Raw genomic sequence first — 24623 nt, 5'->3', positions numbered from 1 at the left:
TTGTGTCTATTTAGCTACGAATCTAATTCATGGCTAAATCGTGACTAATACCTACAAAAACCACAACATATTAGAAAATTTGATTTATTTTAGTAAGATAGCCACAAATTTTTCACATATATATATGTTGGCTATACGAAACTTTAAACTACAAACACAAACACAAACCATAAAACCTTTAACTCTAAGAAACATATATAACTATTACAATATATCTAAATTTATAATGTAACACTAATAAAAAAATCTGAATCAAATATTTTTCAAACTTTGAATCATAACCCCCACATTAATTTATATACCACAAATTTTTAATTAATCATAAATTAATTTAAACCCTATTTAACTTTAAAACTTTTAAAAATAGAAATAAATCATAAATGGTTAAACCAAAACAGAACTCACTATATATACACAAAACCAATAATATTAAAGCAATTTACATATTTACTTTACAAAAAAACTATTTATTTATAAATTTAAATTTATAAACCAACAACTCAATTATAATATATATACATATATGTGAAACTTAATTTTAAAACCGTATATTATAACATCTTTACCTTAAATTTAATATTCATACATAAAAAGTAAACCAAAAACTACAAAACCAAAAAAAACAAACTAGCCTCTCATTGGCTAATACATAGAGACACAGGATTGAGCTTTGGCTTATTCTCCACCATTGATAGATTCAATCCAACGGATGAAATCTTCTCCTTCTTTTTTTCTTTCGTTTGGTTAAAACTCTTCCGTTCCTTTCTCCTTTTCTCTTCGTATCTCTCTCCTCTTTTACTTATTATCGTTTCCATCCGTATGAGAAAACCAATCCCATCCTTCTTATGGAAAAATCAAACAGTTTGCTTCCCATTTCCTCACATATCCGATCGCTGGAAGATGCAGCAGTTGGCGACGGATGCTCTTAGGAACGTCCTCGAGTTATTTCTCTGGCCTGAAGCGAAGGTGGCTAGAGTTTCATGATATTTGGGTTTACTGCTCCGATGATCTCTGTGATGGATACCTAGCGGTAGATCTCGCAGCAGAGGGTGGTGACGATAAAACCAGTTCTCCAATTTCATCGCTTAAGCTTATGAGATTAGATCCGGTTTCTTAGATCTGTTTTTTTCCGGATTACGGACTATCCCCGATGGTTGGGTTAAATCCTTTGTTGCTGAGGTTAGAGGTCTTTTGTGCTCGTCTTCTCTTTCCCGGAGTTCCAGTGGCAGCAGTTCATGTGATGGGGTTTGGTCCTGCGACGGGTTGTTGGCGGTGGTCCTGCGGCAATGGTTTCACGATTTTTTTTTTGTATTTTGTGTTTTATTTTTTTTAATCAAATTAATCAGATAGCCACGACTTTTTTTTGTGATTAATCGTGTCCAAAATAACCATAAAAAGCCATAAAATTTTAATTAGCTACGACATCTTTTGTTGCAATGTGTGGCTAATTGCCGCAAAATATTTTGTAGCTAGTTCGTAGCACTGCTTCCGCGAATAGACACAATTATCAGATAGCTACGAGCTCAAAAACACAAAAAAAAATTGTGGCTTTTTGTGGATATTGGACTAATAGCCACGAAATTAAGGGTATAGCTACAAAAAAAATTGTGTCAATAAGCAACTTTTCTTGTAGTGTTCTTGTCTAGGATTAATTAGATAATATTCAATCAACAAAATTCAAGAACATGAACTCACAAGTGTGGTGTGTCACATATATTAAAGATCTCATGTCATGTGAATTGTGATCATTAGATTCTCTTTCATTGTCAATTTCTTGCAACATAAGCCACATCTTACTGAGTTGTTATTCTCCTGATTCAAGGCTCTTGAGATGATTGATGGAAAGGATGTTACTGATCTGATGGATCCAAATGTGGATGGAAAATTTCTCTAAAGAAGAAGCTCCCACAGTTTTAAAACTCGCCTCTGAATGTTTGCAATGCGAGTATAAAAAAAGTCTTATCACAACAGAGCTTGTTGCAACACTTAAAGCCTTGCAGACTAAAACACAAGTAAGAAGAGGGTTTACTGTATCTTTAATCGTATCCTTGATGTTTCTCGCGTTCGTGTACAAAACCGATCTTTTTTGCTTGTAGATTCCATCTCTTGAAATGTTTGAACTGGCAAAGTAGCACGATGTGGCATCTTCCAGTCAACAACAACAGGTTAAACCTCGCAAGGAGCTACTTGTTTAACGTATAATTGCATTGTTGATGAATTTTTCACAATGATCAGGTTAAAACCAATATTTTTGCTTGCAGGTTCCATCTTCTGAAACGCCTGAAATAACAAAGCAGCACGATGAGGCATCATCTTCGAGTCAACAACAACAACTTGGACTCTGTGGTACTAGCCAAGCTCAACATGAGCAGTGAGCACTGAATCCGCTAATAGCTTCAACCTTCAACAGAGCATACATGCTTAGGGGGAGAAAATTCTTGATTTTGCAGAGTTTCTCTAGGATAAAAAAAAAATGATTTATAGGATAAATAATGAGAAATTTTCGTTTTGTTGAAACTTTTTTTTTCTATTCTGCGAATCTTCTTTATTTCAATTATTGGTAACTTGCAGAACACGTTGTTAAGACATCTTTACTAATCTGCATTGAAGTATGATTGTTTACTTTTTAGTTTGTACCAAATTAATTTAAATAAAAATAAACAAAAACTAGTCAACCAATTAAGTAATTAATCAACTGATATATCATAATTTTCCAATATTTTAAAATTTTTATGGCAATGAACTTTGTAACTGTTTTGATGTAGTAAAAGTGTAAAACTAACCGAATCTACTATATATTAAAAGTTCATCCTTTTTAATTTTTTTTTTGATTATTTACGTAATATGTCATTATAATATTTTTGAAAACGTTATTTCTGCCTTAGTTACTAGAGTCTAGATAAATTAAAACTAAGTTGTACAGCATACTCTATGCTTTTTTTGTAAGAACATAATCTATGCTTATATATATATATATCGATAGTTAATTTATAAATTATCATTCTTACTAAATCTCACTATTTTTATCACCAAACAAAGTTATGTAAAATTAGTTTAGATTACATATTTTATTTTTATAATTTTTTTAGAGTTCCAGTTTTATTATACAATTTTCCAAATATCACAAATAATTTGTATGGAAAAATTGCACATAGACCCACTTTTCCCAAACTCCCTTGCATCCACACCCACTTTTTGAGTATGGTGTACTTTTAGGAGTGTTTTGGCTGAGTTTGCATAAAACCAAAACAAGTTTGCCCAAACCAAAACAAGTTTGCCCTAATCCTTGACAACAATTTACTATTCCCTTTTCTTTCTCTCTCTCTTTTCTTTCTTTCTTATATCTTTATTATCATTTATTTAGTTATTAATAATAAATTTTGTATATTTTTTTACACAAAAGACTATTATTACATTTTTTCTACATTTTAAGATACACTTTGCTATATTTTAGATGAATAAATTGTATGATATCCATTTTTAGCTGAACATTTGATTGACGATAAATGGATGGTAAACTGTGGATAATTACTTATGTTTTAATATTTTTAAAATATATAAAAACCTAATTAATTAAAAAGTTTGTGGATACTAGTAACACATCACCATGTGATGATTTAGGGTTTAAAGTGTAGGGTTTAAGATTTATCATACAATTCATGGATACTAGTAACACATCACCATGTGATGATTTAGGGTTTAGGGTCTAGGGTTCATGTGGTAGGAATTAGGATTTTAGGTTTTGGATTTTTGGAAAAATTCATGGTTTAGGTTTTAGTGTTTAAGGTTTTATAATTTAAGACTTATGTTTTAGGACTTATGTGGATTATGTGTCAATGTTTTGGGTTTAGGGGTTAGGGGTTAGGGTTTAGAGCTTAGATTTAGGGTTTAAGATATAACGACAACATCAAATCTATATATCTATGGTCATGTGGATATCAGTAGAATACTACACCTAAATCTTTAAGCCTAACACACTAAATACTAGACACAAAATGTGAAATCCTAACCATGTATATTAAAAGTGAACATTAATGCACTAACTCCATATGGATTTGAAGGTACTATACACATGTGTAACTTGTATCCACAAATTATAATAGTATCCACATGATTATGGTCATATGGATTCGATGTGTCGTTGTACCCAAACCATAAAAGTAGACCTATAGACACATCATGTGAAATTTTTAGTTGAACATTTGTTCACTAATAAGTGGATAACCAATTATAATAAATTGTGTTTTGATGCAAACAAGAGTAAAATTCATTAAGTGGTTTTGTTAAAGTATTTCTATATATTGTAATGGACAAAACTTATTTCATTAAAAAAAAATTCAACTAAAAATGTGACAATTCAACTTAAAAGTTGAACATTTGTTCAATAATAAGTGGATGACCAGTTACATTAAACATAACTTACTGTAACTAGTCATCCACTTATTAGTGAACAAATGTTCAACTAAAAATGGAAAGTGTATAATATACTAATTTAAAAAATATATAGCAATATACATCTTAAAATGTAGAAAAATATAATTAAAAGATATTGTATAAAAATGAACAGATAATTTTTTGATAATAACTAACTAAAGTGTTACAAAAAAGAAAATAATAAAAAGGAGAGATATAAACCAAAGAATAAAGTAGAGGAAAATATATATATATATATATATATATATATATATATATATATATATGTCGAGAGAGAGAGATAGAGAAGAGAGAGAAAAAGTTGAGATGTGTTTGGTTTGGTGAGAGAATAAAAAGTGAGTGAAGTGAGTTTGAAGGGGCAAGATGTAAATTCATAGGGGTAAAGTATAGTAGTAGCAGAAAGTGGGTGTGAGTGTTATTAGAGTTTGAGAAAGTGGGTATGGGTGCAATATTCCCTAATTTGTATTCTTAAACTTTATAAAATTTTATACTCAACAACTTCTACTACCATAATGTAAGCTGTAGAGCCCCAAATCCAATCCATCAACAAGCTAAGATTGGCTCTATGGATACAAAGCCCATTGCTGTTGCTCATGTTCAAATGGCATCAATCTCTGCATCAGGTCCTAACGGTAACAACAAAGCAAAGTCTTTTGTCGTATCCCCTGTCTCGTGTGCTCTCCGTACGGTCAAGCCACCTCAGGCTACAATCCAAACAGAGAACATGTTCAGTCCTCTTGCGTCACCTATAGTTTGTTTTTGATGATGACACTTGTCTGCAATCCGCATAGACTTGTAACCATTAGGGTAACCATTGATCCAATATATAAAGACAATGTGATGTAAACCTTTCTTTTAAGGATCAAGATATATTTTTGAGCCTCCAATCATGAACACTTACTAGGGTTCTTACCTCATGCTTTCATGGTATCAGAGCGCCAGTAAAAGTTCTCAATGGCTATTTCTGAATCTTTTTCTTCCGCTCGTCTCTCTCTCTCAAGTTGTGACTCTCAAACTTACATAGTCCAACTATCTGCTATGGAAGACTCAGTTTGAGTCCTTTCTTTCACCACAGATGCTACTTGGCTATGTTAATGGTACAATCTCTCGTCCATCAACAACACGCTCGGCCACTGGTCCTACAGGAGCCACTGAAGAACCAAATCCGGAGTTTGCAAAGTGGATCCGCAATGATCAGCTGGTTATGGCATGGATCTTTGGTTCTCTGTCGGAACCATCACTCCAAGCTTTCTACGGTATGCATTCGTCTCAAGAGGTATGGTCAGCGCTTGCTAAAAAGTTTAATCGAGTCTCTACTACTAGAATGTTCGAACTGAAAAATAGATTGAGGGCATGTATTAAGTATGGGAGACCTATGGATGAGTATCTAAGTGAACTAAAGCAAGTGTTTGATCAGTTAGACTCAATAGGTTTTCCTATGTCTGAATTAGAGAAGATTCATAGCTTGTTAACTGGCTTAGGCAAGGAATATGAATCTATTGCTACTGTGATTGAGCACTCAATGGATGCTGAACCTGGTCCGTGTTACGAAGATGTCGTTTTCAAAGTCATTGCTTTTGATGATAAGCTGAAGACCAACTCTGCTGCTCCTCCGGTCACACCTCACCTCGCCTTTCAAGCTGAAAAGACTTACTTCGACAGGGGCTCTAGTAACCGAGGAGGACGGTCTGGCTCTGGCGGTGGCTACAGAGGAAGAGGAAACTATTCTACTAGAGGTCGTGGCTTTCAACAGCATGGAAGCAGTCAGAATAGTGGATCTTCTCGTCCTACTTGTCAGATTTGTGGGAAATATGGTCATAGTGCTGCCAAGTGTTACAACCGCTACAATGAGGATTTTCACTCCAGACCTACCTACTGCTCTTGCTGCTATGAGGGTTTATGATGATGAACAACACAACGGTACAGAGTGGCTTCCGGATAGCGGTTCTACAACACACATCACTAACTCCACAGCCAATCTGCAACAAGCACAACCGTACAAGGGAAACAATTCAGTCATGGTAGGAAATGGTGACTTCCTACCCATCACTCACATCGGCTCAGTACCACTTCAGACTTTGACAGGTAAATACCTCCCTCTGAATGATGTTCTAGTGTGTCCGAATGTTACTCAATCACTTTTATCTGTATCAAAGTTATGTTCGGCTTACCCTTGCACGGTTTGATTCTGATAGTGTGCGTGTAAAGGACAAACATACCAAGCAGCTCCTCACAACCGGAAACATGAGTAGAGATCATTATGTTTTGGAAAATCCTGCCTTTGCTGCTTTCTACTCGACGCGTCAACTTGCTATCAGTGATGAAGTTTGGCACAAAAGGTTGGGGCATCCAAGTGCACAGGTTCTTCAACACTTGTTGTCTACTGCAGCTATTTCAGTCAATAAACGCACCAACAAGCTTTATGAGTCTTGCAGGCTTGGCAAGAGTGCTCAACTTCCTTTTTCTCCTTCTACTTTTGTAGCTACTAAATCTCTTGAGAGGCTACATTATGACTTGTGGGGTCCTGCTCCTGTCACTTCTACTCAAGGTTTCAGATATTATGTTATCTTTGTTGACAACTATTCTCGCTACTGTTGGTTTTATCCATTGAAGAATAAATCAGATTTTTACTCAGTTTTCTTACTTTTCCAAAGTCTTGTTGAGAATCAGTTTAGTCAGAAAATCAAGATGTTTCAGTGTGATGGTGGTGGTGAATTCACTAGTACTCAATTTGTGAATCATCTTACTAAGAGTGGAATCAAACAACTAATTTCTTGTCCTTACACACCACAACAAAATGGCTTAGCTGAGAGGAAGCATCAATACTTTTCTGAATTAGGCTTGAGTATGATGTTCCAAAGCAAGGTTCTGCAACATTACTGGGTTGAGGCCTTCTTTACTGCCAACTATCTCTGTAACAGGTTGCCTTCCTCAGCTCTCGAGTCTGCTCAAAGTCCTTATGAAGTTTTGTTCTCAGAACAACCAGACTACTCGTCTCTTTGGGTGTTTGGTAGCATTTGTTATCCCACGCTTCAGGCTTATGGTGATAACAAGTTCGATCCTACGTCACTAAAGTGTGTATTTCTTGGCTATAATGACAAGTACAAGGGCTATAGGTGTGTCTATCCCCCAACAGGTCGCGTTTACATTAGTCGACATGTGCTCTTTGATGAAAATGTCTTTCCCTTTGCAGACGAGTACTCTGCCTTACTCCCTCCATCAACAAGTCCTCTCTTCTCTGCCTGACAACAAAGCTTTCTGCCTTCACAGGTCATTAAGGAAAACTCCTCTGTTTCACTATCAGATGCTCCACTAGAAGTTCCAGTGTCTGCAACAACAGAGTTAGCTCCTGCAACAGCGACCGAGGACCCTACAAATTCAGTGAATTCTATCAATCCAGAGCCTGACTCTGTGACTACGGATAATGATGAAAGCTCATCAAGTGAGGCCTCTCATTTCTCAGAAGAGGATTTTCCTCCACTGCAACCTACGGTTAATGATCATGTCATGATAACTAGAGGAAAGGCTGGAGTTCAAAAAACGAATCCTAAATATGCACTCCACGCCACTCATACTACTGTTAAAGAACCTAAAACAGTAGCTTCTGCTCTAAAACACCCTGGTTGGACAGTAGCCATGGGTGATGAAGTTGAGTCCTTTGTGGAAACTAATACGTTTTGCTTGGCTCCATATGAACAATATATGAATGTTCTTGGTTGTCGGTGGGTCTTCAAGACAAAACTTAAAGCCGATGGGAGCTTGGACAAACTGAAGGCTCGTCTGGTCGCCAAAGGCTATGATCAAGAAGAGGGAGTAGATTTCCTTGAAACCTATAGTCCAGTGGTTCGAACTGCAACAGTTCGTATGGTTCTTCATGCGGCAACGACTCACCATTGGGAGATTAAGCAGTTAGATGTTAAAAATGTCTTCCTACATGGTGATTTGAATGAAACAGTATACATGAATCAACCTCCTGGGTTTGCTGACAGTGCACATCCGTCACATGTATGGAAGCTCAACAAAGCAGTGTACGACTTAAAACAATCCCCTCGAGCGTGGTATGATAAATTCAGTACCTTCCTCTTGCAGTTTGGTTTTGAGTGCAGTTTTAAGGATCCATCATTATTTGTCTATCTCAAGAACAACAATCTTATCATTCTGCTCCTCTATGTGGATGACATTGTTCTAACTGGGAATAATCCAAAACTAATTGATGAGCTCCTTCATGCTCTAAGTCAAGAGTTTCGCATGAAAGATATGGGAAGGTTGAGTTATTTTCTTGGAATACTAGCACACTATCATCCTGCTGGTTTGTTTCTCAATCAGCATAAATATGCAGAAGATCTCCTCCTTGCTGTAGGAATGCTTGATTGTGCACCAGCCTCAACACCATTACCTCTAGAACTTCAAAAAGTGAAAGGTCAGGAAGAATCCTTTGATCAACCAACTCTGTTTCGTAGCTTGGCTGGGAATTGCAGTATCTTAGTCTCACTCGCCCAAATATACAATTTGCGGTTAACCTCGTCTGTCAAAGAATGCATTCACCAACGGTAGCTGATTTCAATTTGCTAAAGCGGATCCTTAGGTATGTTAAAGGGACTATTGACTATGGAATCTCCTATTCTAATGACATTGATTCGACATTGCGTGCATATAGCGACAGTGATTATGCAGGATGTCCGACCACAAGTCGCTCAACCAGTGGTTTCTGTACCTTCCTTGGCAAAAACTTGATATCATGGTCTGCCAAACGTCTGACGTCTGTGTCTTTCAGCTCCACAGAGGCTGAGTATCGCTGCCTCTCTGATACGACAGCTGAAGTCACCTGGTTAAAAGACCTCTTTGACAATGTTGGAATGCCACTCACTCATGCGCCTGAGTTATATTGCGATAATCTCTTTGCCGTCTACCTTTCTGCAAATCCTACGCTGCATAAGAAGAGCAAACATTTCAAAGTGCATTACCATTATGTACGAGAACAGGTTGCAGAAGGCACATTGGTCGTCTATCACATCCCTTCAAAATACCAGCTGGCGGATATCTTTACCAAATCCTTACCAGTTCACGTTTTCACTGATCTGCGATTCAAACTTGGTGTGGTCTCACCGCCCACCCAAAGTTCGCGGGGGGATGTAAGCTGTAAAGCCCCAAATCCAATCCATCAACAAGCTAAGATGGGCTCTATGGATACAAAGCCCATTGCTGTTGCTCATGTTCAAATGACATCAATCTCTGCATCATGTCCTAACGGTAACAACAAAGCAAAGTCTTTTGTCGTATCCCCTGTCTCGTGTGCTCTCCGTACGGTCAAGCCAGCTCAGGCTACAATCCAAACAGGGAACATGTTCAGTCCTCTTGCGTCACCTATAGTTTGTTTTTGATGATGACACTTGTCTGCAATCCGCATAGACTTGTAACCATTAGGGTAACCATTGATCCAATATATAAGGACAATGTGATGTAAACCTTTCTCTTAAGGATCAAGATATATTTTTGAGCCTCCAATCATGAACACTTACTAGGGTTCTTAGCTCATGCTTTCACATAATACCATTCCAACGTCTAAGTATGACTCAATTTATTTTATGAAATCGCGACGGGTGCTGACATTTTTTTGGTCTATTATATAAATTATTATTTTATATTTTTTGGTATTTTTTTAAATACCATCTTATAATCTGTATTTTGAAACTTGGAAAAACTTTATAAACTATTTAATATGCTTTAAGTATTACAACGACAACAACAACAAATATGTATATAGGGAGGCGAATCATCTCAAAGATGGTTTGACCAACTATGCATTTTCCAGACCTCTTAGTCTACAATTATTTGATTCTTGTCCTAATTCGTTTCTTTCTTGTTTGAAGGATGATGGGCGAGGGATCTCGTATTCCCAATATGTTGATTTGTAGTTTATTTTTTCTTTTAAATTAAGGGAGACCTCCCTGATTCACCGAAAAAAAAAGTATTATCCAACGTGGAAGTATGAAACAACTTGTTTTACATCACCCATTCTAAAAGAGAAGCATAGAATTATACATACTTCAATTCCCATGTCCACATCCCTCAAACAATGAAACAATAAGATCAACAGTCACACCAAAACAGCATTATCCAAACGGCAGCGTTTAAGGTTCCATTTTCAGAATGCCAACCCTACACAATTAAAAGATTTGGGTCACGAAAGGGAAAGAAAAAGCCGAGTCATCGGGTCTATGTTCATTGCCACGACAAAATCATATCCACAACCACCACCTCTCCTCATTAATCACCGTAATTAAAGCCTATCTTAAATCAAAACCAAATAATCATCAAACAAATCATGCTTTTTCCACAATCAATTTGCAGCTAATTCTCTTACATAAAAAAATTACATTATTTTCACTAAAGCATGACTTTCGTACACTTTATCTCACTCACACTTTTGCTTCACTTCACCGAATTCAAAAAATAAATCATTCAACTGACATGAAAGATCAAAAATAATTAAACTGTAGTTACAAACTTACAATTAGTCAAAAAAGTAACAATTATTTTCCCTTTATAATTTTCAAACCACAACAGCACTCCACTATCTCCACTAACACACAATGGACTCTTTCATCTTCCTTCTTCTCCTTCTCTTCTTCTTCTTCCTCTTCCTCTGTTCTCCGATCACTTCCTTTCAAACAGAGAAGAAGACTTACATATTCCGTATAGACAGTGGATTGAAACCTTCAGTTTTCTCAACGCACTACCATTGGTACACTTCAGAGTTCACTGAAGGTCCACGAATCCTCCATCTCTACGAGACAGTCTTTCACGGCTTCTCCGCAAGTGTTACCCCCGACGACGCTCAAACCCTCCGTAACCTCCCTGCGGTTCTCGCTGTTTTTGAGGATCGTCGTCGTGAACTTCACACCACTCGTTCTCCTCAGTTCTTAGGTCTACGTAACCAGAAAGGACTCTGGTCCAACTCTGATTACGGATCTGATGTAATCATCGGTGTTCTAGACACCGGAATATGGCCGGAGCGGAGAAGCTTCTCCGATCTAAACCTTGGACCGGTTCCGAAGCGGTGGAGAGGTGTTTGTCAGACAGGAGTTAGGTTTGACTCTAGAAACTGTAATAAGAAAATCATCGGCGCTAAGTTTTTTGCAAAGGGACAACAAGCTGCTATGTTCGGTGGGATCAATAAAACGGTTGAGTTTCTTTCTCCGCGTGACGCTGATGGACATGGAACACACACGGCCTCAACCGCGGCGGGTCGTCAAGCTTTTAGGGCTAATATGGCTGGCTACGCCTCTGGTGTTGCTAAAGGTGTAGCCCCTAAGGCACGTATAGCTGCTTACAAAGTGTGTTGGAAAGACTCTGGTTGTCTTGATTCTGATATCCTCGCTGCTTTCGATGTTGCTGTCTCTGACGGAGTAGATGTTATCTCTATCTCCATTGGAGGAGGAGATGGGATCCCATCTCCGTATTATCTCGACCCCATCGCTATAGGTTCGTACGGTGCGGCGTCTATGGGAGTCTTTATCTCCTCCTCCGCTGGAAACGACGGGCCAAATGGGATGTCGGTGACTAACCTAGCGCCGTGGATAACTACTGTCGGTGCGGGTACAATAGATCGAGATTTCCCGGCTGATGTTGTTCTTGGAGATGGACACCGTCTTCGAGGTGTTTCTCTTTACTCCGGTGTGTCACTCAAAGGTCAGATGTTTCCGGTGGTTTATCCGGGGAAGAATGGGATGTTAGCTGCGTCTTTGTGTATGGAGAACTCTCTTGATCCTAAGCTTGTGAGAGGCAAAGTTGTTATTTGCGACCGAGGAAGCAACCCTAGAGTAGCTAAGGGACTTGTGGTGAAGAAGGCAGGTGGTGTTGGGATGATACTCGCTAATACAGTCTCTAACGGTGAAGGCTTAGTTGGAGATGCTCACCTTATCCCTGCTTCTAACGTAGGATCAAGTGCTGGAGATAGAATCAAAGGATACGCTTCAACTCATCTTAACCCTATAGCTACTATAGATTTTAGAGGGACGGTGATAGGAGTTAAACCGGCTCCGGTTGTGGCTTCGTTTTCCGGTAGAGGACCAAACGGGTTAAACCCGGAGATTTTAAAACCTGACTTGATTGCTCCAGGGGTTAACATATTAGCAGCTTGGACAGATGCCGTAGGACCTACGGGTATAGTTTCTGATCGTCGGAAAACAGAGTTTAACATTCTCTCTGGTACTTCTATGGCTTGTCCTCACGTTAGTGGAGCGGCGGCTTTGCTTAAGTCGGCTCATCCGGATTGGAGTCCGGCAGCTATAAGATCTGCTATGATGACTACAGCTAGCCTTGTGGATAACTCGAACCGCTCGTTGATAGATGAGTCCACTGGAAAACGTTCGACAGCTTATGACTTTGGTTCGGGTCATCTTAATCTTGGTCGGGCTATTGATCCAGGTCTTGTCTATGACATAACCAATGATGACTATATTGCGTTTCTTTGCTCTATTGGCTACGAGATGAAAACGATTCAGGTGATCACAAGAACGCCAGTGAGATGTCCGAGGAGGAAACCGTCGCCGGGGAACCTTAATTACCCCTCGATCACGGCTTTGTTCCCAACCTCAAACAGAGGTTTGTTAAGCAAGACTCTGTTCCGGACAGTGACAAACGTTGGACAGTCTGAGGCAGTTTATAGGGCGAGGATAGAGTCGCCTAGGGGAGTGACGGTGACTGTGAAGCCGTCAATGTTGGTGTTCACGTCGGCCGTTAAGAAACTAAGCTATGCTGTAACAGTGACTGTGGATACGAAGAATCTTGCGCTTGGTAAGTCAGGTGCGGCGTTTGGGTCAGTTACTTGGTTTGATGGTGGAAGCCATGTGGTTCGGAGCTCCGTTGTTGTAACTCAGATGGTCCCATTGTGAGTCGGGTTGGGTCTGGCCGATTGTGACTAATGAATGAATATTGTATGCCAAGTAACCGTAGAAGTTTTAAGGTTCTTTTTAGATTTTGCCTTTTTTCTTCTTAGTGGTATTTATATTTGCCGTTTGTCTTTTTTACTTTCCTTATATATGAAAGAAGAAACCTATAAAAACTCTTTATATCTCAACTGAAATGTGTTGCTTAGTACAATAGTACTATGTCTGAATTTGTACGGTAAGCTTCTTCTTGTAGCCTTAGTACAAACATAATCACAAGAAGTACTCTCTTTCTCTCCTTCTCTACTATGTTTACTTCTTATAAGAAACATGAATGAACCACTTTTATAGCACCTCCAACGCCAAGTTGCTGCATTTTTAAAACTGCTCAAACTTGAACTTCACATTATACACATCACCTTCTTTTGGGGTCACTCCTTCGGCCCATATACAACAACCTGAGAGTTTTAGACCCAATCCTCATTTTTTGACAACATGCCAAAGAAGTGGGAGCTCTAAATCTTGCATGATTGTCTCGTTGGAAAGTTCATAAATTGGTGAGTTTCGAAAGAATTTTGCTACGATTTAGACATACTTGTAAGCACATGAAAAACTTAAATCGGTGAATGGATTGCGAATAATGCGAGAAATTTGGAATTTGAAGTGAGCCAAAGAATAATTCTTTCTTTGGTGAAGTTTGAAGAGTTTTATAAGGACGCATGAAAAGTTAAAAAAGAATTATCCTATTTGAAAAGTGTGGCTCTTGCTTGGGTATATAGTATGTAAAGAGAAGAGACAAAAGAAGAAAATTTAGATCGTTCGTTTATATTTTTGAATTCAATAAAAAAAAAATAATGGTCGCTCTCTTTCTTTCTCCGAGATGGTGTGATAAGATATGCTGATTTGGTATGTTGGTGTCTATTAGAGAAGCAAAAATGTAATTGACATGTGTAGGGATTTTTTAGGAGAATATGGACTACGACTACATAGATCCAAATCAAAACAAAAGTTATTTTTGTTACATCTTAATTATATTTTGGAAAATAGTTTCACGATCTGATACATGTAATAGTAATACACAAAAACTATGTTGACAGAGATTAGAAAACAAAAAAAAAACCCATCCGAGTAATAGTTTAGTTGGTGAAAAAATAGCTCAATAAGAATGTCAACATTGCTTTTACATAGAAACCATATTAACTGGTCTAAATGGCCGATTAATATTTGTGTAATTATTTTTTAGTTTCTATAAAAAAACATACTAGAAAACCGGAGCCTATAGCTCTGGTGGTAAAGGACCCTCAGTTGAGGTACCCGTCATCACGAGTTCAAGTTCCGGCCACTGCGATTTCACATGCGGATTGCAGTGTTTCAGGAACCGACATGTGGAGTGCCGTTTGGCCGCCCACGTGATTAGTCCAAGCAAACCGATAGCTAATACGTGGATCCCTGCTCTGGCGAGTATCCGATAACTAACACGTGGACCCATACTCTATCGGGAAGTGTTGGGATACTTGAGTTATCAAAAAAAAAATACTAGAAAAATATGTTTAGCATTATGTAGAAAAGCCTCACAAATGCTTAAACACGACGCGGAGGCAAACCTGACCATACTAGACTACAAAATAGAAAAGTTGACTTTAAAAAGACTAACGTCGACATCGTTAAAGGTGGACAAACAAATCTCTTCTTCATACGTAATTTGTTCGAAGTTATCTTCTTACCAACTGTACGGTTGTCAATCTCAGCTATCAACATCCCAATAATTCCTAATTTTGAATCCTAATCTATGATATTTCTTATACACAATAATATCTCAAACATGCCCATACACTACAAAAAGACGTACATTGTTAGCTTAGAAAATATTCTATCATATGTAATACATAGCGATTTCATAAATGCTATGATATCGGCAGCTATGGTAGATACCCCATCTACGATAGCTTTAATTTTCTAAGCTATAATAAATTCATATACAATAGCATTAGTTAAATGTTTTAATTTAGTTTTTTCGTAGCAATATCTGAATGCCGTTATTTATTTTTTCATAACCATATATAAATTTTTTTAATTTTTTCTAACAACTCAAATTGGGTGCTATGATATATCATTGTACAATAGCAAATATTTATTGCCGTAATTTATGTTTTCATAACTCTTTTTCGTGTTGTATTATCTTATTACGTAACTAAGTTTATTCGCTATGATATAACGTTTTTTTTTTTGCTATTGTAGTTGCATAAAAAAAATTTCTCCTGCTATTATATTGATGACTTAGTGCTATCTTTTAAAATAGAACATGCTATCATATGTAATATATATAATCTGTAATTTCAGAGAAAGAAACCATTTATATAACATCTCAAAATCATTCTGAATAACATCCCAAACACAATTCCAAATCCAAAATGCAAAACATAAAACATTCCAAATTTGAAATACATAAGACTAGTCTTAAACTAGCTGGACCAAAGTTGCTTCATCCCCTGCAATAATGGACATTGTCTTATATCAGTTTTGCACATGAAATACTAAAAGCACAAGCATCACAGTAAATAATACTTACCAAAAGCACAAGCATCAGTTTAAAACAGTCAATATTTGACCAACTGATCAATTGGCCATGCGATAGATGAACCAAGTGCATCTCTCATATACTCAATCTCATCTGATGGCCTCCAAACCGCTGCGTCATCTACCTTGACTATATCTATCCAAACTCGCACAACGTTAAGATCCAAGCGAACATAGTGTACCTTTTGCTCTGGATCAGTTGAATGCACCCGTCCTTCAGCAACAACCCGCTTCCTTCCGCTAATATTCATTAACTTACACTTCTGATTTTCCTTGATAGCTCCATTTTTTTGCTGACAATTTGACAATATCAACCAATTACTACAGGAATGAGACATAACCATAATCAACTTCTCAGAACATATAAATTAATATAACTTACCGGAGATCTTCGAAGAGGTGACTGTGCAGCTGTTTGAGTTTCCATTGCATTAGATTTTGGAACTGTTCTTGGAGACTTCTCGCATGATGTTGAGGTTTGTGTCTTATGCGATTTAGATGCAGACTTTTGAGTAGGAGATAACTGACCTGTTGCATCTAGGTTGTTTTCAAAGACAACTTTGGTGACAGGCCATGCTACAAAAGACGGTAAACAGTCCTCTATGTATGTCACATCTTGATAAATCTCCCTCATCTACATTTACATCATTTTCTTCATCCTCTTCTGACTCACTAGATAACTCCTCTTTATCAGACTCCATACTAGTACACTCAGTCTTTTTCCTCTTGCGCACAGGTCGTTTCCAATTTCCAAAGTCATTTTTGAAAATTTTCAGGTTTTGAGAAATTTCTTGCCCAGACAATATCCTTCTTTTTCTCCCCTGTTCAGTTTTTCCATCAAACCACGACTTCTTTAATCTGAAACTATGCTTTGGTGGCAGTCTCTTTTGATGGCACATATAGACATGTTTTCGACAGAACTTCAACCACAAACTGTCTGTATTTTTTCCACATAATGGACAGGCCATCTGACCCTTTACTTTGCAGCCTGCAAGATTCCCATAAGCCGGAAAGTCACTAATCGTCCAAAGCAGCATTGCCTTCAGATTAAACGTAGATTTACTGAATGCATCATATTTTGTCTCTCCATTGTTCCAGAGATGGTTAAGATCCTCTATGAGCGGCTCTAAGTATACATCAATGCTATTACCAGGCTGTTGTGGTCCAGGTATCAACAATGTAAGCATGATGTTCTCCTTCTTCATGCATAAGTCAGGTGGCAAATTGTAGTTTACTAGCAAAACTGGCCAGCAACTGTAGTTGTTGTTCTTCATATTGAATGGATTAAATCCATCTGTGGAAAGACCAAGCCTCACATTCCTTTCTTCAGATGCAAATGAAGGATATATGGCATTCATCTGATCCCATGTTACTGAATCCACAGGGTGGCGGAGTTTACCATCGTTGCTCTTGTTAGTTTGATGCCACCTTAAATCCTTAGCCATCTCTTCGGACCTATACATTCTCTTCAGCCGTGGGATTATGGGAAAGTAGCGTAACACTTTCTGTGGAACACCTTTCTTTACTTCACCATTAACCATGTTCGTCTTCCATCTAGAAGCCTTGCATTTAGGACAATTATCGAGCTTCTTGTACTTCTTTCTGAATAAGCAGCAGTCATTAACACATGCATGAATCTTCTGGTAGCCCATATCAAATGACTTAAGAAATTTCTTCACCTCATACAGTGATGTGTGTAGCACATTGTCCTCTGGTAACGTTTCCGGCAATGTCTCCAGAAGATCTTTGAAACTCTTGTCAGACCAGCCATTCTGTGTCTTAAGTCTGAATAGGGATACAATTGCCGAGAGTTTACTATGATTCACACAACTTGGATATAAGGGTGTTACAACATCTGCAAGCTTTGCAAGAAACTCATCTTCTTTCTTGTCCTCACACTCTGCAATCTCACCGAGTTCAGCATTTCTAACAAAGTCATCATCCATGAACTCAGCAGCTTGATATAACCCATATATCTCATCATTCAACTGACTGACCTTATTGTCACCTTCAACCCCAGACTTTAACTCTCCATGATGATACCAATCTGACCGCCACTTATAAGCCTCATCCATACCCCTTGTAACAAGATGGTCAACTACAACACTGGCTGAGTGACGATCAATGTTACGACAGTCCATGCAAGGACATATAATCATATCACCATCTCCCAAATCAGCACCCACAACTCGTACAAAATATGAAGCCCCTCTCTCGTAAGCTGGATCAGCTCTTCATTGCATAATTGAAGAGAAAAAAAAAAAGGTAAACTCTCTAAACCCCTACTTAAGCTAGCCTAACCTGTATAATTTATGCAATGATATACCTGCAAAAGATGCACCCAATCCTTGTCCACCATTATATGATCTAACCTTACTACATAAACAACATATACGATTTATTGACAGAATCTTAGACATGAATCACAATCACAAACACATATATCGCATATATTAAATCAATAGCAATCACAAACACAAAACAGTATTTAGACAACTATATCGGATATATTAAATCAATAGCAATCAGAAACAGAAAACAGTATTTAGAAACAACCAAACAGAGAAAAAAAAAAAACAAGATATACACTTAGCAAGATTGTTCGATACACATAAGAGACAGAAAGAAAGAAGCTACTAACCTGTCCTGTAAATGAAGATAAATAAAAGCTTGTTCAGTTCCAAGATGTACACTTAGCAACACTTGCAAAACATAATTAGAGAAAGAGTATAAGTTTCAATTGGATACTTAAACAAAATCAAAGTGACTAATTGGATACATAACTAATCGGATACTAATGAGCTCTAATACAGTTAAAAAAATCTATTGCATGTCGAAAAATAATTGTATATTGTTCCAATTTCATAATTGTGAATCAATTTCATAACAAATCGGGTACTAATATGCTCTGAATCAATTGAAAAAATCTATTGAATGTCCAAAAATCAAAACTTATATAAAACAAGCATATGAGGAAGCAAACAACTTTCGAGTGGAGCTCAAATCCAGAACTTAACTCCGGCGGTACTTCAGAGGGCGGTGACGGCGACGGCGAATTAGTGTGTGTAAGAGATTTACGGGTAACTGGGTGAAGTGCAGGAGAGAGACTCGAACAAACCAATCTTCAACTGAGATTAAGTCCGGCGGTGCTTCAGAGGGCGGCGACGGGGAGTTTAATAACGAAATTGCCTCTCGAGATTTTAGGGTTTCAGCAACCAAAAGAGAAAAGGGGTGAAGTGAAGGAGAGAGAGTGTGATAAAGTGTTTAGTATTTTTATTTTTTGGTAAAATTTGCTGAGTGTTTGGCGGAATAAGTGATTTTAGTTCCCGCTTCTTAAAAAAACTATTATAGCGTTTATACAATGCTATCATATGGTAACCAAATTATAAACTCAACTTCGATAGCAGTTTTGAAAATCGTGCTATTACGAGGTGCTATCAATGTATATATTTTTTGTAGTGATAATTTGGTCGAATTCTTTTTTTTCTTTTTCTTTTTTTTTTGCTAAACTGCAAATATCATATAAAATAAACTAGTGGTGTTTCCACCCTTTCAATTGTTTTCTTGGCAAAAAAATAAAACATGAGAACAATAAATCTCAGTCAAGAATGATTCCTTACAACCAACAACTCATTAGTTTCTCAAACCGTTTGTTTAGGCGCCTAGCAATGATCACGTTCCTTATCTCCCGATCGATGCCTTTGAAGAGTACATATGGTAGCACTTGAGCTTGATTATGATGAAGGTTGTTTCTCTGTTTCCATATGGCATATATGACTGATTGAGTAACCAGTTTCCTAAGTGTTGGTGGGGACCTGCAGTTCTTTGTTCTTGTCCACAAGATCAAGTCCGACCAAGAGGTGAAGGATAATTGAGGGAGGTTCAATCTCACTCTTACTGCTTCCCAAAGGACCAGGGCATAATCACAATGGAGCATCAGATGATCCCTCGATTCCAACTGAGAAGAACATAGATCACAAGTTGTATTGATATTCAGTCCCCAGTGAGCAAGCCTTACTTTCGTTGGAAGACGGTTAAGGTTTGTAACCCACATATTGAACGCATGCTTGGGTATTGCTCCCTTGTACCAAACCGTGTGAAACCAATCTACCAAGGCTGCTCTGGGTCGTACGCTAGCCCATGTGCGAGATGAAGAGAAGCCTTCACATATATGATCCTGCACCACCCAGTCATAAGAGTCCATACCTTGATCATCATGAGGAATTTGAATGGTAGTTAGATAAATCTGTAGGTTTAGGGCCTTGTCCGATCTCGGGTTGGTTATAATCCATCCATCACTAGCGCAAACCTCTCGAACTTTGGCATTTTCGAGTACTTGCAAATCCCTGGGGCCATCCGCACCGATATAGTCAATGAGGGGGCCATAAGGAGTCCATGTATCATATCAAAAACTGGCTGACCTTCCATTTCCCACATTACATCTGACAAACTCCCTTGCCAAACCTCGTAACCTCAATAAGCTTCTCCAGTTCCATGAGTCTGAAAATTTGGTCGAATTCGGACTTGGAAACTAACAATTCCATTACAATTAGATAAATGATATTTTGATCCAAAGATACATTTCTCATAGATGTATATGTCGTTACTTAAAGACAAATTCGTAGCTTATGTTTGCTTAACCGACAAAAAAAAAAGATAACTATAAACAAGTAAACAACACAATCAAAAACACAAACAAACGTCCATAATTAAAGGGTAGTGCTGGTAAGACTGAAAGGAAAAAGTAAGCACTAACCCGCAATAATTAAACATTAATTGATACCTAATTAACGTTAATTATTGACAAAGTGAGTCAAATCCATACTCTCTTAGTTAATAATTTTATTATTTGGCACGGTCTTGGATGATATCGAAACCCATCTCCGTCGGATCAGTGGCTTGAAGCTTATAGTGTATCCCTTCCAACACTCTCCTCAGTCCATCCTTTGACGTTGCGTACAATATCTTCGCCCTTATCCTCGACGCCTCCGGCGACCTATTACAATTACCATTTTATCCTTTTAGCCCATACAATGAATCGTGGACAATAGCGTAAACTTACGTATAAAGAGCATATCAAATCCAACACCACAACAAATATAGGGTTTGAATGGTAACTGCGGTCAAGGCGGCCAAATCCATCTACGATCTGGACCGTTTTATTTTTGGGTGGACTACAGACCGTTGCAAACCAATTCTATTTGTATGTAAAAGTGGTTCGCAGTTGGTCCGCAACAGTTTTGTCTCTGTTTTATTTGGATCGCACCACTGCAGATTACATTGGCTAAATGGTAAATAAAAAACGGTCCAGTCCACAAACTGATTTGTCCGTTCTAACCGCTGCAATCATTCACACCCATAATTGCTAATTTTTATATTTTTAAGAATAATATATATATATATATATATATATACTTTTAAGAGTAATATTTATATTTAGCGTTGAGTATTAACGAAATATCTTTTTTACCCTTAGTTAAGTGCATGATTAAGAGGGGTAAAAAGGTAAAAATAGGACTAACCATGCAATGAAGAAGATCTTGCTCTTGCGGCAGTTATCGACAGTGACGAAGTCGAAATCGAAGACGGCGTAGCGACAGTCGTCAACAGGTAAAGAAGCGGTGAGATCGTGGTAGTTTTCGCCGGCGCCGCCGACTTTATCGACGGTGACTTTACGTGACTTCTCATCGATCTTGAAAACGATCTATCTGTGGATTTTTTTCCATTTCATCTCCATGAATGAGTTCGTACACTCATCCGTCACCCGCATCCCTGTCGTCGCCTGCATGAACCATCATCATCATTAGAATCAAGAATCTTTAAAACGGAGAAAGAAAGAAAGAAAGTTTTCTGAGTTTTACCATCTTGAAAGCCATCGCCATTGTTGCTGCTAAAGGTTGTAAAGTTTGATTCTTCTTCTTCTTCTATCTCTTTCTTTTTTTTTTAGGCGTGGAGAGCCTTTTTTTGGTTCTGTTCAAATGGTAAAGACTTTGAGGTCTTCTTTATATAAAAAGTAAAGCATATACAAAAAATTACTCTTTTTAGTTCAAAAAAAAAAAAATACAAAAAGTTACTCTTATTACAAGATTACCCTTGTCAACTTTTTTCGTTAGTGGGGAATATATTTGATTTGTCGTCGGCATGTACACGTACGTCATTGTGTGTTGTGCTTTGTGCACTAAAAGTAATTCAGTACTTTACATATTGTTTTGTTGTCTAAACATGTTCGTTTGTTATCAATATATTTTTGGCTGTTTTACAAATCTAAATCTAACAGTAGATTCAAACTCAGATCAGATCTGGTATATATCACTTAAAATATTATAATCTAATTGAAGTATTGAACTAACTGCGTTTTTGATCAAGCGTTTTTCATTTTCCATTAACAGAAAAGTATTCATAAAAGCGTGATTATATATTACTTCAATTATTAATTTCGTAAATGAGAAACTCGTTTGAAAGAAGAAGCTTGCAATCCTAATTTCCTAAGTTAAGATTATTTCAAGATTTTGCTTATGTAATGTGTTGTTTGTGAAATGTCGTTTCTCTTTTGTTTTAAATACAAACCCTTAACTTCAAGATAGCGAAGATTCTGACATTTGATATTTGGCTTTTCTTTCATCCGGTGAAATTTCGAAGAAATAGATGGAACATCAGATTAGATAGTTCAAGAGATGCAGCTGGAAACTTTGATAATTTCATTTTGTTTTTTAACTATTAATTATAGTTCAAGGACATTAAATAGGTGCACTGAATAGTATATATCCGTATTGACTTGACCAGTAAAATATCCTAAATTTTTACTAACCGTGAAATATATAGTAGAAAGAATAATATAGCAATATATATATATGATCACACTGTTGACTAACATTTTAAATGTTATATTATAATTAGATTGGTATTCGTGCAACGCTCCAAATTGTTTTTAGATTATTTTTTATTTATTAATTTTCTTTTGTAGTTTATGAAATACTATTTGTTTTTATTTTATGTTGTGTGGAACAAATATATCATAATTAATAAAGTTTTTTGTAGTGGTTAATGACAATTTTTTTGGTTTTTCGTATTTTTATAATTTGTTGCAGGTTTCAAACTAAAAAATGAAAGAAAAAAATTTGACTTAAATTAATTGTGGTTACTGTAATTTTTGTAGGGTTATGTGTCAACAAATTGTGGGTTCATATTTTTTTTATTATAACTCGAACTTACTCATTATATATCACTACCAAGTAAAATATTTTTGCTAATCAAGCTCAATAATTGAATTCATCCAATTTAGTTAAATTTTCCAATACAACATAATAAACCATGATAAGATTTGCCTTTGTAAAAATTATTCGTGGACGTTGATTTGCTAGCTTGACGACTTTGGAATAAAGTGTTTGATTTAAATCATTGTCTCCTTCTCCACAAGATATCCTTTATAAAGCTTTGAAGTCTTGGACATGCTTAGGAGAACCAACGACTTGAACCAAACATCGTGAATCACTTTCTGATATAAAAGTGGTGATTCTGTTTTTAATGGTGTTCTCTATATGGCATGTGAATGTAGTAGGAGAGCGATGGGTATTGCGATGAAGTCGGTTGTTTCGTTCTGTCCATAACTCATATATTGAAGCATGCCTACACCTTGAAGTGCGCCTCCAACCATTCTAGATATTGTAACTACATAACCGATCATGATTTCAATATATCATATGTTGTTTGCTGCAAATCAAAGATGAAGCTTTTGAAATTTCCTAAGATTGAAAGAGAAATAAAAATGATTATTTTCACATAGAGAATTCTGGAAGTAGTAGTAAGTAATATGTATTGTACTAAACCTTGAAAAACCAAACGTTCTGGTCCAAAGCAGCAATTTGCTCAATCTCATCTTCATTCAAGACCTAAGTCAACAAAGAAGAGCTGAGTCAACTTACACAAACACTTATATTTCTTCTTGAAGCAACCCTAAAAGCTTGAATAAAAACGACATCTTTACCTCAATTAGACCTGCGATTCTAAAAGAAATCAATGAACTTTGTCATGTCCAAGTTGCTCTTTTGTGAGTTTTTTAATCTTTTGTATATCAGACGACAATTGTGTGGTTAGGGAGGGGCTTATATGAGGAATTGATATCTCTATGTATGTCTTCTCTTCTTCCTTCATCTTCACATCACTATGTGAAATGACCCGACCCATTTTTTTTTTTATAATAAATACAATACATAATTAAGCATCATTTACTACTTAATTACCAACCCAAACCACAACTCATCATTAAATCAGCAATAACCATTAAGCACAGCGGAAACATACCAATAATACAAAACCAATACACATCAATACAATAACATTCCTAACCATTCTAACAACCTAACATAACTCTAACCGAGGTTCCAACATAATAAATATAACCAACAACACACAACCGAGACCCTAGATCATCCTTCTCCTCATCGCCATGATTCTACGCTACACATTACCTGCACCACAAACACAATGAGATGCGTGAGTATTACCAGAAATACCCAGTGAGACGATCCTCCTATCTACAAGCTATACACACAAGCAAATCAAGAGTACAACCACAAATAAAACACAACAAACCAGCCATTGAACAGAACATCCAATAACACATTTATCACACCTACACAACTTCACACAAAACAAGTTATACAACCCAATCGCTTAGATAAGCTCATGGTCACGCACTCACCTTAACAAGTGATTCTAACA

The 24623-nt window shown here is 37.0% G+C and overlaps 4 protein-coding genes and 1 pseudogene across 4 annotated transcripts; 2 read left to right on the top strand and 3 right to left on the bottom strand.

Moving 5' to 3' along the window:
* Window positions 5000–6337, top strand: LOC104768116. The gene is made up of 2 exons (XM_010492046.1): window positions 5000–5185; window positions 5510–6337. Exons 1-2 carry the CDS (start codon window positions 5000–5002, stop codon window positions 6335–6337), a joined length of 1014 nt encoding a protein of 337 aa, XP_010490348.1.
* LOC104766966 (subtilisin-like protease SBT1.6) lies at window positions 11013–13539 on the top strand. Its single transcript, XM_010490936.2, has one exon. It carries the CDS (start codon window positions 11028–11030, stop codon window positions 13329–13331), a length of 2304 nt encoding a protein of 767 aa, XP_010489238.1. The 5' UTR covers window positions 11013–11027; the 3' UTR covers window positions 13332–13539.
* On the bottom strand, window positions 15923–18043 carry LOC104768114. Its single transcript, XM_010492045.1, has 3 exons — window positions 16576–18043; window positions 16285–16478; window positions 15923–16195 (listed from the first exon to the last, which is right to left on the bottom strand). Exons 1-3 carry the CDS (start codon window positions 18041–18043, stop codon window positions 15923–15925), a joined length of 1935 nt encoding a protein of 644 aa, XP_010490347.1.
* LOC104768113 lies at window positions 19378–20609 on the bottom strand. Its single transcript, XM_010492044.1, has 3 exons — window positions 20604–20609; window positions 20324–20433; window positions 19378–20248 (listed from the first exon to the last, which is right to left on the bottom strand). Exons 1-3 carry the CDS (start codon window positions 20607–20609, stop codon window positions 19519–19521), a joined length of 846 nt encoding a protein of 281 aa, XP_010490346.1. The 3' UTR covers window positions 19378–19518.
* LOC104766965 lies at window positions 20441–21898 on the bottom strand (annotated as a pseudogene).

This window comes from Camelina sativa, chromosome 19 (genome assembly GCF_000633955.1).
Source record: "Camelina sativa cultivar DH55 chromosome 19, Cs, whole genome shotgun sequence".
Classification (NCBI taxonomy): domain Eukaryota; kingdom Viridiplantae; phylum Streptophyta; class Magnoliopsida; order Brassicales; family Brassicaceae; genus Camelina; species Camelina sativa.
This window is presented reverse-complemented; position numbering and strand designations above follow the sequence as displayed.

Excerpts from the sequence above, each read along its gene's own strand:
- LOC104768114 (XM_010492045.1), bottom strand. The coding sequence starts at position 18,043 with ATGGACTGTCGTAACATTGATCGTCACTCAGCCAGTGTTGTAGTTGAC. Across the intron at positions 16,479-16,575 it reads TGATAAAGAGGAGTTATCTA|CATGGCCTGTCACCAAAGTT; the intron begins GTGAGTCAGAAG and ends CGTCTTTTGTAG. Across the intron at positions 16,196-16,284 it reads CACCTCTTCGAAGATCTCCG|CAAAAAAATGGAGCTATCAA; the intron begins GTAAGTTATATT and ends TCAAATTGTCAG.
- LOC104766966 (XM_010490936.2), top strand. The coding sequence starts at position 11,028 with ATGGACTCTTTCATCTTCCTTCTTCTCCTTCTCTTCTTCTTCTTCCTC.
- LOC104768116 (XM_010492046.1), top strand. The coding sequence starts at position 5,000 with ATGGATACAAAGCCCATTGCTGTTGCTCATGTTCAAATGGCATCAATC. Across the intron at positions 5,186-5,509 it reads GTCCTCTTGCGTCACCTATA|ATGCTACTTGGCTATGTTAA; the intron begins GTTTGTTTTTGA and ends CTTTCACCACAG.
- LOC104768113 (XM_010492044.1), bottom strand. Across the intron at positions 20,249-20,323 it reads TGTAATGTGGGAAATGGAAG|GGATTTGCAAGTACTCGAAA; the intron begins GTCAGCCAGTTT and ends GGATGGCCCCAG.